Raw genomic sequence first — 13934 nt, forward strand, 5'->3', positions numbered from 1 at the left:
TGTGATGATGTGACGCGTGTATACTTTATGTACTCGTATTGCAAAACTCACTCGTTTAGAACAGTCACTATACTCTTGCAGCGTCGGAGAGAGAAGAACCATCGGCTCAGTTGTGATGATGTGACGCGTGTATACTTTATGTACTCGTATTGCAAAACTCACTCGTTTAGAACAGTCACTATACTCTTGCAGCGTTGGAGAGAGAAGAACCATCGGCTCAGTTGTGATGATGTGACGCGTGTATACTTTATGTACTCGTATTGCAAAACTCACTCGTTTAGAACAGTCACTATACTCTTGCAGCGTCGGAGAGAGAAGAACCATCGGCTCAGTTGTGATGTGTGTATACTGTATGTACTTGTATTGCAAGACCTTGCTTGTTTATCAAGTTAAAATTTAATAAAATATTTTGCTTGTCGTGTAAAACACTTGCAATCCAAGGTTTTACTGTACCTGGAAAAACCCAAATAGTATCAGCATTCTATGTTGCCAATCCCAGGGCAAGCATTAATAATAATAATAACAGTTTATATACCGCAGGACCGTGAAGTTCTGTGCGGTTTACAATGATTAAAAGATGTTACAGATTGAGTAGAATTAACAAAGTTAAGTGTTGGCCTCCCCCATGTCTGTCTCAATAGCAGACTATGGACTTTTCTTCCAGGAACTTGTCCAAACCTTTCTTAAGCCTAGCTACGTTAACTGCTGTTACCACATCCTCTGGCAATGCGTTCCAGAGCTTAACTATTCTCAGAGTGAAAAATATTCCTCCTGTAACTTCCAGTTTCCCCCTAGCCTTTGTAATTTTTGCATCTTTTCTATACCACTCAGGATTTTGTAGACTTCAGTCATATCTCCCCTCAGCCATCTCTTTTTCCCTCAAACTGAATAGCCCTAACTTCTTTAGCTTTTCCTTATATGAGAGGAGTTCAATCCCCATTTTTATTTTTATAAGATTTACAATAATTAACCAAGAATCATCTCTTGTACAGAAAAAAGGATAATAGTCTATAACAATTTTAAACTAGGAAACATAAATTTACATAGAAAATAACGACTATCCTTCTAAAGTCCACAAAATCAAGAGCAGGACTCAAGAATACAATAAAGCAGATTATTCCTTTATCAGGTAAATTTTTAAAGGCAAACAAGGTTGACTGGAATACTGGAAGGAGGACCCAATTATAAACAATGATCTAATTATTACTCCCCTCAAGACGTCTAGAAGATATAAAAGCTGTCAATTGTGTGAGTTCAAAAAACACATTTAATAGAACCAAAATTAACTAAACATTTACAAGGATACTTAAGGAAAAAAGTCCCACCAATCGAAGTGACTCCTGGTTTTAGGAGTAAAAATTGCTTTCTACGTTTCTGGGTTTCACGAGAAACATCGGGAAATATTTCTATGCGGAGACCCAGGAAATCTTTCATTCTATTTTTAAAAAATAACTTCAAAATCCATATCTTGTCTGACAGTAATGCTACTGATACCAATAAAGTAGAGTTCAATCCCCTTTATCATCTTGGTCGCTCTTCTTAGCTAGAGTGGCTGATGGTTGACCTGTATTGCTAATTTCTACTAAGTCATAAAAAGTGTAAAATGTTGACACATACTGAAACAGTTGACTTACCAATTCTGTAATTCTCTAATCTATATAAGAACTAATGAATGAAGAAAAGTGAAAGTGCATGACATTTCAGGCCCAGCTGAAGTAGGTAAAAAACCCAAAATATACATTTTGATATTTTAGAGATTAGCATGATGAAGTTACTTAGTGCTAAATTCTCCAAACTGCATCCTGATGTAAGGTGGTGGCAGACATCCTACCGCCATCTAATGAACCAATCGGGGATGCATGTATTTTTGTTTTAAATGCAGGTGTTGCTCTTAGGCATCTGTCTCGCACCTACGGAGGTGCAATGGGATGCCTATGGATGCTCATGTCCAGCGAGAGCGTGGTTTGCACCGGAAGTAGCCTTAGGCATCCATAGAAATATGATGGCAGATAAAGGCCAAATGGTCCATCCATGGTAACCATTATCTCTTCCTCTCTGTCTCCACCACCTCTTCCGGGACACTGTTCCATGCATCTACCACCCTTTCTGTAAAAAAGTCTTTCCTTAGATTGCTCCTGAGCCTATCACATCTTAACTTCATCCTATGCCCTCATTCCAGAGCTTCCTTTCAAATGAAAGAGACTCGACTTGTGCGCATTTACGTCACATATATAATTAAACATCTCTTATCATATCTCCCCTTTCCTCCAAAGTATACATATTGAGATCTATAAGTCTGTCCTCGTACGCCTTATGATGAAGGCTGTGCACCATTTTAGTAGCATTCCTCTGGACCAACTCCATCCTTTTTACACTTCTCCCCTCCCTATTTGCGGTTTTGACGTTCGCGGTTTCGATTATTCATGCATTTTTTCCCTAGACCTCCCCCCCCCCCCGAGAATCGCTTGTTGGTAGCCCGCATTAAAAAAACGGCCCCGGGACTTGGATCGGGGCGAGGAGAGGGGTGGTTGGAGGAGGAGGGGGCGATCAGAGGTGGAGGAGGCAAGCAGCCGCCCCAGGAGCATGGACCTTACCTGGTGGTATAGAGGTGACGTGGGGCAGGAGCGATCTTCCTACACTCCTGCCCTGTGCAGAGCCGTGTAGGGATTTCCTGTTATAGTCTCATGAGTTCACGGGAACTCGTAGCACGGCTCTGCACGGGGCAGGAGTATAGGAAGATCGCTCCTGCCCCGCGTCACCGCTGTACCACCAGGTAAGGTCAAGGGGTGAGTCAGAGCCGACTCAAAAATTATTCGCAAATTTTCACTATTCGCGGGCCGGATCTGCCCCTAACCCCCGCGAATAGGGAGGAAGAAGTGTATATCTTTTTGAAGGTGTGGTCTCCAGAATTGTATACAATATTCTAAATGAGGTTTCACCAGAGTCTTATACAGGGACATCAGTACCTCCTTTTTCCTACTGGCCATACCTCTCCCTAAGCAACCTAGCATCCTTCTAGCTTTCGCCATCGCCTTTTCAACCTGTTTGGCCACCTTAAATGTAGGTTTTTAAAAAATATGCTGGCCTACGTTTAAGGCGCCTAGGTTTAAAAAAAAAAAAAAAAAAAAAGACGTGATTCTGGATGCGGCGCCTGCTGGTGATTGACATGCAGCAGGCGCCTGTTTTGCAGGCTCTTGCCGCAACAGGTGCCTCTTCAAGAATCAAGCCTCTTAGTCTATTTTCTGATATATATACTGGTTCCACAAATTGCCATATAGACTCCTTTTGTACAAGCTGAAGGAATATGACATACTCACACTCATGTTAGTGAACCATATTTGATGCAAAAGCAGTGATATCTTGCACTCTTGAGTAAATACACTGCTTAATCTCTGAAATGAGTTTTCTATCTTCTTCCTTTTTTGTAATTTCCCTAGCTATATTAAATACTGTATATACTCGAATATAAGCCTAGGTGTTTGAATGAAAAAAATTGACCCAAAAATGGGCGTCTCGGTTTATATTCAACTCTTCAGCCGCTCGGATTCCTTGCAGGCCTCTTCCTGGGTCTACTTTAAGCCCTGCTGGTCCAGTGGTAAGCCAGGGCAAGAGTGTTCTTCCTATGATTCTTCCCTGTGCAATCTCGCTACTCAAAAAGGCTGACATGAGTTCCCACAGTGGTTGCTGTTTATTTGCCACCTTTTCATGAAGATTCATCCAAAGCAGTTACAATACATTCAGTAGTAACCAGGTACTCTTAGGGAAAATACTTATCTGTCCCTGCAGGCTTACAGTCTAACTGTGGTACCTGGGTCAATGGAGGATTAAGTAAATTATGGCCTGGAGACATCAAGGAAAACTAACTTTCTGACCACAGAAATGTGTATCTATCTTTTTGAAAAACCATCATTTTATCTTTCTCTTTAACGAAGGACACCAGCAGAATGGTTTTGCTGGAAATTACATCCTGAGATGTCTCTAAAACAGTTGGTAAATCAATTTACCCCAGAACAAGCAGGCAGCATATTCTCAACATGTGGGTGACGTCACCGACGGAGCCCCCTAGCGGACATTTTCGCAAGCAGACTTGCTTGAAGACCTTCAAGCCTGCGATGGGCCACGCGTGCCCCTCCCGCCCGACCTAGGGCATGCGTCTCCTCAGCGTGGTCTCAGTTCTGTGTTTTCCACAGAGCCAGAAGCACTGCTCCCTTGCTGCGCGCGATCTCGTTGTCCCACTTGCACTGCGGCTTTCTTTGTTATTTTCGTTTGAGTCGCTGTACTCGTATCTTTGTTGTTTTCTTTCGTGTCTTTTTGACCCGGTCTCCGGTCTTGCTCTGGCTGCCTGGCCTCGTGAGGTGGCGGCCGTCTTTTTTCTTATGTCCCGGTCTCGCTCCGGGTTCAAGAACTGCACTAAGTGCAACCGGGTTATCTCCATCACTGATCCTCATCGTTTGTGTGTGAAGTGCCTGGGTGCGGAGCACTGCGCTGAGTCGTGTCCGCATTGTGCGACTCTGCAACCGCGGGTGGCCAAGATTCTTCAACTTTTTGGCCCGATGGATTCCGAGGGACAGGCCTCGAGCTCGGCCTCGGCACCGGTGTTGGGTGCCTCGGCCTTGAAGTCCCCCTCATCCTCCAAGGCTCCGGCCTCAGGTAAGTCTCTTTCCTCCTCAAGTGTGCCGGCAAAGAAGTCCACCTTAGTGCCATTGCTGCTTTTCATCCGCCGATTGATGGGAAGCCTATCTCTGTTCATCCTGTGGTTTCCCGCTTCATGAAAGGCCTTTTCCACGTTCATCCGCCCGTTAAACCTCCTCCTGTGGTTTGGGATCTTAACGTGGTCCTTGCTCATTTGATGAAACCTCGGTTCGAGCCGCTAGCACGGGCTCACTTGAAGTATCTTACTTGGAAGGTTGTGTTTCTTATTGCTCTCAGTTCTGCCCGTCGGGTCAGTGAGCTTCAAGCCTTGGTGGCGGACCCACCCTTCACTGTCTCGCATCATGATAAGGTGGTTCTCCGTACACATCCTAAGTTCTTGCCTAAGGTTGTTTCTGAATTTCACATCAAGCAATCTATTCTTCCTGTGTTTTTCCCGAAGCCCCATTCTCACCCTGGAGAAGCGGCTCTGCATTCTCTTGACTGTAGGCGTGCGCTGGCCTTCTACTTGAAGCGCACCGCTCCTCACTGTTCTGCTCCCCAGGTGTTCCTCTCTTTTGATCCTAATCACTTGGGTTGCTCTGTTTCTAAGCGGACCATTTCTAACTCTCACCCATCCCCTCAGGCTCAGGCTGGTCTCTCCCTGCCGGGTCGAGTCACAGGCCACAAGGTCAGAGCGATGACGGCGTCTGTTGCTTTCCTCTGCCCGACTCCTATTGAGGAAATCTGTAAGGCTGCCATTTGGTCCTCTGTTCATATGTTTACCTCGTACTACTGTCTGGATACTTTCTCTAGGCTTGACGGCCATTTTGGCCAGTCCATTTTGCAAAATCTGTTCTCCTAAATTGCCAACTCTCCCTCCATCCCATTCTGGTTAGCTTGGCGGTCTCCCACATGTTGAGAATATGCTGCCTGCTTGTCCTGGGATAAAGCACAGTTACTTAACGTAACAGGTGTTATCCAGGGACAGCAGGCAGATATTCTCACAACCCACCCACCTCCCCGTGGTTGGCTTCTTTGCTAGCAATCTGAACTGAGGCCACGCTGAGGAGATGCATGCTATAGGTCGGGCGGGAGGAGCACGCGCACATGCACGAGCCAATTGCAAGCTTGAAGGTCTTCAAGCATGTCTGCTTGCGAAAACGTCCGCTAGGGGGCTCCGTCGGTGACGTCACCCACATGTAGAGAATATCTGCCTGCTGTCCCTGGATAACACTTGTTACGGTAAGTAACTCTGCTATATGCTCCATCCACCTGCTCTCTACCTTTCCCCACCATCTCTAGGAATAACTTTTAACAGCAAAGAGTCAGGAACACCCAAGACCTCCTTGATACTTAATAAAAAGCTCTTTAGGAGCAAATCAAATGAAATTAAATTAAGGAAAATTTAAGGAATCTTAAGATTTTTAGCATAAGAACATAAGAATTGCCATACTGGGATAGACCAAAGGTCCATCAAGCCCAGGATCCTGTTCCAACAGTGACCAACCCAGGTCCCAAGTACTTAGCTAGATCCCAAGTAGTAAAACAGTTTTTCTGCTACTTGTCCTAAGAATGAGCAGTGGATTTCCCCAAATTTTCCAAAGACTCCTCTTTCCTTTGCAAAATAAACTACACTTCTCCCTCGGTATTCGTGGTGGATACGTTCTGGCTGTAGGTGCGAATATGAAAAAAAGCGAATAATTTTTCAATATGTTATTTGCGGTTTTGGGAATCTGCCAACGTTTTTACTAATAAAACTGCGAATAACTTCCCAACAATTTGGCTGCTTTATGGCTCTCGGTTTTCTTGGGCAGTAGCACAGCCTGGATGTTAGGCAGGACGCCGCCCTGCGCGATGGTGACTTTCCCCAGCAGCTTATTCAGTTCTTCATCGTTGCGGATGGCCAGCTGCAAGTGCCTGGGGATGATACGAGTCTTCTTGTTATCGCGCATGGTGTCAGGTCAAAAGCGCGCTGGGACAAAGGCGCGCGCAGACAATTGAGCGCAGCGTGGAGGCGTGCGCTGCACAAAATTACTGTTTTTACGGTTCTGTCGGGGGGGGGGGCGTGGGGGGGAACCCCCCCACTTTAATTAATAGAGATCGCGCTGCGTTGTGGGGGGTTGTAACCCCCCACATTTTACTGAAAACTTCACTTATTCCCTGTTTTTAGGGAAAAAGTTAAGTTTACAGTAAAATGTGGAGGGTTACAACCCCCCAAACCCCCCACAACGCCGGCGCGATCTCTATTAAGTAAACTGGGGGGGCTCCCCAACAAAAACCCCCGTCGGAGTCCCTAAAAACTGTCATTTTCTTCGGTGCACACCTCTATCTTGCGCTCAGTTGTCGGCGCGCGCCTTTGTCTTTCGCTGACTTGTCGATGAACGCGCGTGGCATTGCCGGCCAGCTCTAAGATCTCAGCGATCAGATAACTCCAGCACCGCTGCCAGATAGACTGGGACGCCGGCACCCACACGCTCACTATAGTTGCCCTTTCTCAGCAACCTGTGCATGCGCCCTATGGGAAACAGCAGCCCTGCTCGAGATGAGCGAGTCTTGGCCTTAGCTTGAGCCTTCCCTCCCTGTTTGCCGTGCCCAGACATTTTTTTTTTTTTTTTTTCCAAACTGTGTTTGTGAGAATAAAAGAATACCAATCACTTCAGTCCCAGAACTTTTATGCTTTCCTAAAGCTTCACTATCTCGTTTTTGATTGGTTAAACAAGTTCAGCCCCGCCTATGAGGCTGATTATCATCCAAGGTTTGCTCACAGACCAATCCCACTCTAGAAAGTAACCCAAGGATATCGCTAACACTTAGCTAGGCCCAATAACAAGGAAAGGCGCGATTTCAGTGCAGGCAGCAAGCAGCGATTTCAGGCATGCTGGGAAGAAAACTTACAGTACAGAAATGGTAAGTGATAAACTTTTTTATCGATACCTTACAATTAAAGGAAAAAACTGTAGTGATGACGTTTTTAGGAGCGGAGTCAGCGGCCGAAAAATTGCGAATAATCAAAACCGCAGATATGGAAACCGCGAATACAGAGGGAGAAGTGTATCTTTTATTAAATGAAACAGTTGCTCCTTCCCAAGAGAATTCCAGATTCCCAACTCTAGATTTCTTGTTCCACCACTAACAGTCTATTGAGAAAACAGAGCAACCTAAGGAAGAAATTGTTGTATCGCAGACTTTTTAGTCTCAAATATCAGAGTCCAAACATCCTTAAGGAAACATCTGTTTTGTATATATCCATTTTGTATTGCTTCCCTTGGAATATTCTGAACATCACCAGCTTCAGCAAATTGTAATACTGTAGATAAAGGAACTATAGACTTTTGAGTTGGGAGGGGCTGGAAACCTTCTCAGATTTTGGATTAGTTACATTACTGTCTCCACCATCTGTACAAAGAAATAAAAGGAGGGTGGGGGAAGAGGATTCTAGCAATGCGCTTAAAGAGGGCCCAAATGCTAAAGAATGCAAACTAATACTAGCAGGCACAGACATTATTACTTAAGAGACATAAAGTTTCTATATGATCAACTACACTGGCTACCCATCTCATCTTAAATAAATTTCAAAACATCCTGCATTATAGTAACATATACCGTGGTGAATTTTATTTAAACTTTTGCATGAAATGGATTTCACATTAAAGTTCTATTGCAGAGCGACTTTTCAAAGGTACGTCAAGTGGAAAATAACAGAATGCTTCATTTAGGGCCCCTTTTACAAAGCCTCGGTAGTGATTTCTATTCGGCAAATGTGACACAGCCCATTCAATTCCTCTGGACTATATTGTATTTACCACACCAGGACTCGCTACCACAGTTTTGTAAAAGGGGCTCTTAGCGTTCTTTAATGTTTCCAGATATTATATATGTTGTTTTTCATGCAGAGTGCTCTCTTGTGAAGTCAGTTTACACTGCAGAGCAGTGGACTGGTACGTGAGAGTTCAAATCCCACAAACGCTACTTGTGGCCTTGGGCGTACTACCTAACTCTCTACTGTGGCCTTGGGCGTACTACCTAACTCTCTACTGCCTCAAGTACAAAATGAGATCATGGTTCATGACCCCAAATGGAGTTACTAGATCTACATGTGGGGTTGTAAGTAGGCCTAGGAAGGCAGTGTCAAGTACAGTGCTATAGAAGTTCTGGGAGCGGTGGCATGGAAGAAAGGTAGGCTGCCAGGGGTGGTGGGCTTTCTGTGGTTGCAATAATGGAGTCATGGCTACAGAAGATTTGATGAGCAAAACCTTCTTGGCACAGGAAAATAGTTATTGTAGCTCTCCCCGGATGCCTAATCGGCAGTGCCTGATTCATAGGCTTGATTATGTCCAATTGATGTGTAAATTAACTGCTACTAGGAGGCAGGCGATGCTCCCCTATCATAGGGTTTGGCAGGTGTATGAGACATGGAGGTCTATAATTTTCCCTCTGCTCTTGTTGCTGGCTGCAGTTAGTAATGAGTGATTCTGTTTGGGGTGGTTGGGTTGGGATGGAGGGATTTGGATTGGAACAATGTGGTACTAGCTGATGTAGTTTGTACATTGGCTGTTGATTGTTTGGAGATTTTTGTTTGTCTTTTTCTATTTTCAATAAAGTCTTTAAAATGCAAAAAAAAAAAAAAAAAAAAAGAAAGAAAGTTTATTCAGATACAATAACTGTACAGTAATTAACTTTCAAGCTACAACAGAAAAAGTTGTGAGCTAAATGCAAATAATTTAACTCCCTCTTTATCAGCTGTGCTAGAGGTTTTTAGCATGGGCCGGTGAGGTAAGTGCTCCGATGCTCATACGAATTCTGAGTGCTGGAGCATTTACCGCACCAGACTGCCCTAAATACCTAGTAACATAGTAGATGACGGCAGATAAAGACCCGAATGGTCCATCCAGTCTGCCCAACCTGATTCAATTTAAATTTTTTAATTTTTTTCTTAGCTATTTCTGGGCAAGAATCCAAAGCTCCACCAGTACTGTGCTTGGGTTCCAACTGCCGAAATCTCCATCAAAACCTACTCCAGCCCATCTATACCCTCCCAGCCATTGAAGCCCTCCCCAGCCCATCCCCCACCAAACGGCCATATACAGACACAGACCGTGCAAGTCTGCCCAGTACTGGCCTTAGATCAATATTTAATATTATTTTCTGATTCTAGATTCTCTGTGTTCATCCCACGCTTCTTTGAACTCAGTCACAGTTTTACTCTCCACCACCTCTCTCGGGAGTGCATTCCAGGCATCCACCACCCTCTCCATAAAGTAGAACTTCCTAACATTGCCTTTGAATCTACCACCCTTCAACCTCAAATTATGTCCTCTGGTTTTACTATTTTCCTTTCTCTGGAAAAGATTATGTTCTACGTTAATACCCTTCAAGTATTTGAACGTCTGAATCATATCTCCCCTGTCTCTCCTTTCCTCTAGGGTATACATATCAGTGCTTGCAGTCTCTCCTCATACGTCTTCTGGCGCAAGCCTCCTATCATTTTCGTAGTCCTCCTCTGGGCCGCCTCAAGTCTTCTTACGTCCTTCGTCAGATACGGTCTCCAAAAGTGAACATAATACTCCAAGTGGGGCCTTACCAATGACCGGTACAGGGGCATCAACACCTTCTTCCTTCTACTGGCTACGCCTCTCTTTATACAGCCCAGCATCCTTCTGGCAGCAGCCACTGCCTTGTCACACTGTTTTTTCGCCTTTAGATCTTCGGACACTATCACTCCAAGGTCCCTCTCCCTGTCCGTGCATATCAGCTTCTCTCCTCCCAGCATATACAGTTCCTTCCGATTATTAATCCCCAAATGCATTACTCTGCATTTCTTTGCATTGAATTTTAGTTGCCAGGCATTAGACCATTCCTCTAACTTTTGCAGATTCTTTTTCATAGTTTCCACTCCCTCTTCGGTGTCTACTCTGTTACAAATCTTGGTATCATCTGCAAAGAGGCACACTTCTCCTTCTAACCCTTCAATAATGCTACTCTCAAACATATTGAACAGGATCGGCCCCAGCACCGAACCATAAGAGACTCCACTACTCACCTTTCCTTCCTCCGAGCGACTTCCATTAACCACCACCCTCTGGCGTCTGTCCGACAGCCAGTTTCTGACCCAGTTCACCACTTTGGGTCCTAAGTTCAGCCCTTCAAGTTTGTTCAACAGCCTCCTATGAGGAACTGTATCAAAGGCTTTGCTGAAATCCAAGTAAATTACATCTAGCATATGTCCTCGATCCAGCTCTCTGGTCACCCAATCAAAAAATTCAATCAGGTTCGTTTGGCATGATTTACCTTTTGTAAAGCCATGTTGCCTCGGATCCTGTAACCCATTAGGTTCAAGGAAAGACACTATCCTTTCTTTCAGCAACACTTCCATTATTTTTTCAACAACTGAAGTGAGGCTCACCTCCAGCGCAATTTGATAAAAGGAGGGGGGGGGGGAGAGTTATTACATGAGACTCTTAAAGTTAATCATAATGAGATGACAATGGTTCAGTTATTTTACTTTGTTTTTCAGGCTTGCACTGGTATTGAAAATATTGATGAAGCGATTACGTTACTTGAACAGAACAACTGGGATTTAGTGGTAAGTGTGTGAATAAATCCATTTTTTCCCCATTGCAGGTTTCACCTTTACTTGCTGTCTCATGTGGATGAGAGGATCTTTTTTTTTTTTGTTTTGTTTCATTAAGTACACTGGACCATGAATCCATTGGCACTTTCAGTTAAAATCTGAAATAAATGAGATCTCATGAGCTATCCAGCAATAATATGCAGCTGTTTTAACTGGGAATTTAACAATTTGTGTTAACTTTTTTTTTTATGTGAGAGACATTAAGGTTCATTTATAAAAACTTAGCTCTGGTGTAAAGATTTGAGTTCTGGCACCAAATTGTAATAAGAACCAGTAGTAATTCAAATATGTGTCTTGGGCAGTGTATCTATGTAAGAAGAGTAGTGAGTTTTCTTGAAGTACCTTTAGTATTAGGATGGCGAGGTAAATATGAATTTTATTTTCAAATAATTTTATTAAGGACGAGACAGCAAAACAACAATATCATGAATCAAACACCAATACAAGTCATCCATTTCCCTTATATACAGGAAATTCTCTGAAAATTATAGGAATAAGAAGATCTGACATGTTCTCTGTGATGGGACCTCAATGGTGGAACGCTCTGCCACAATATATTAGAAACGAAAAAGATGTAGCAATATTCAAAAAATCTTTAAAATCCTATCTGTTTAAAGATGCTTTTAATATTTAATTTTTTTAGTGAGGTTTCAAATCGTGCTATGGTTTAACCACCCCTCACCCTCTTGTTTTTTCCATTTTTCTACCAAAAATTGAAAATTGTAACTTTTACTCTTTCCCTCCCGACTCATGTTTGTATTTTATGAAAGTATACTGTTAAAATGTTAGTTTCTTTATATTATTCTCTATTTTGATTTTGTACTTCGCTTAGTAATTTTAATAAGCGATTCATCAAACATATTAATAAACTTGAAACTTGAAACTACCCTGCCCCCCACACATCTCATGAAATCTCCCCCTTTCCCTCTCTTTTATGAAGAGGAACCCATAAACCAATAACCCATAAGCATAAGTTCTGTATAAAGAAACAATGCCAACCTCAATAATATTATGGAGTTAAATAGTAATTAATTGTGTTTAATAGGTCAATTTCATGAAAATACTCCACAAGTTATAGAACCAATATATATCTAAAAAACACAATATGCTGTGTAATAGTAATAAATATTCATTAATATAAGTGAAGTGCTCAGTCACCAACCGATCCGTGCAGTCACTTATATTTAATGAATATTTATTACTATTACACAGCATGTTGTGTTTTTTAGATATACAGTGGTGCCTCACACAACGAACTTAATTCGTTCCAGGAGCAAGTTTGTTATGCGAAAAGTTAGTTATGTGAAATGCGTTTTCCCATAACAATACATGTTAAAAAAAATAATTCGTTCTGCAGCATAAAATATGCTAAGATGACATAAAAAAAGATAAATTTGTCAAAATGGTGAAAATGGTGGTCTTGCTGAGGCCAAACTCTTTGACGAGGTCACACTGTTTTACCCCACATTCACTCCTTCTAATTATTTCCCGTTTCATTTCAACAGAAATCACCTTCCTGCTTTTTTTAGAAGCCATGATATATAAAAAATATTGAGTTTATCTTAAAAGGACGACTGTATACAGTGAGAGAGGGCAGTTAAGCGCAGTGACTAACGACTGCCTGCAGTGCCTGCGCGGAAGGATGCAATACATCGGCAGCTCGGGCGACTTCGTTGTGTGAAACGAAGTTCGTTGTGTGAAACGAAGTTCGTTGTGTGAAGTTCGTTGTGTGAAACGAAGTTCATTGTGTGAATCAAGACATGAAGTTCGTTGTGTGCAGCGTTCGTTGTGTGAGGCGTTCGTTATGCGAGGCACCACTGTATATTGGTTCTATAACTTGTAGAGTATTTTCACGATAAAGAAACAATACCCCAACACTCCATCTTCAACCCACACTCCCCGCTTCCCTTCCACGAAACACCCAATCAATGATGGAATTCAAAATCAGAAACACCAGCTGAGTCAACTACTCTACCCATAAGGAATACCCAATTCCACTCACAAAGAGGGACTCCCCGAATCCAATCAACAAATTCTCCTTCCCCCCACAACACCTCACCCCCCAAACCCTCACCCCCCCCCCAAGAACTACCAACCTACACTCCATTCTGATGTCCAAGAATTTGTTCCTTATGGTAAATATGAATTTTATGTAGAATACATTTAAGGGGACCCTGTCCAATCATAAAATCCTACATAATTTGATTTATTGTGATGGGACGCATGACCTTTTCTTTTTTCCCTCCCCCCTTCTAGCTCAGCTGGAATTAGTATTGGGAACCAGTGTCGTGAGACTTCATTTATAACTACCCAAATGTTTAGCGCATGTTTTATGTCCTTCCACCTCCTTTTAAGCTAGCCATGCAACCACGTTCCATGCAGAAAGTGCAGTCCTAATCCCTGAGACTGATTAAAATGGTGCGTGCTTTAAGTTACGTGCCAAATCTGTGTGCAATTCATTAGAATAATGGCATATAGGCATATATGTGTGCGTTTTTAAGCACATAAATGCCAGAATTCCACCTAAGAGCTATCCTGTAAATAGGCATTAGCACATATTCTATAGGTGAGTGTGCTTATAGCTGGGATCTGGGTAGAGTATGGGCGATACTCGGACATTCTTAACTTGCAGAATATTATTACTTGTGTGTCTCTGGCATTTAAGTGCACA

At 42.9% G+C, this 13934-nt stretch overlaps 1 protein-coding gene across 1 annotated transcript in view; it reads left to right on the forward strand.

The window, feature by feature from the left end:
* The window catches only part of FAF1 (Fas associated factor 1), a 559433-nt gene that overhangs the window by 41040 nt on the left and 504459 nt on the right, over positions 1 to 13934 (forward strand). The window contains exon 2 of the mRNA XM_033916532.1: positions 11147 to 11215. Coding sequence (XP_033772423.1) covers positions 11147 to 11215 — 69 coding nt within the window. The remainder of the gene's footprint in view (positions 1 to 11146; positions 11216 to 13934) is intronic.

The sequence above is a fragment of the Geotrypetes seraphini genome, chromosome 12, assembly GCF_902459505.1.
Source record: "Geotrypetes seraphini chromosome 12, aGeoSer1.1, whole genome shotgun sequence".
Lineage (NCBI taxonomy): Eukaryota > Metazoa > Chordata > Amphibia > Gymnophiona > Dermophiidae > Geotrypetes > Geotrypetes seraphini.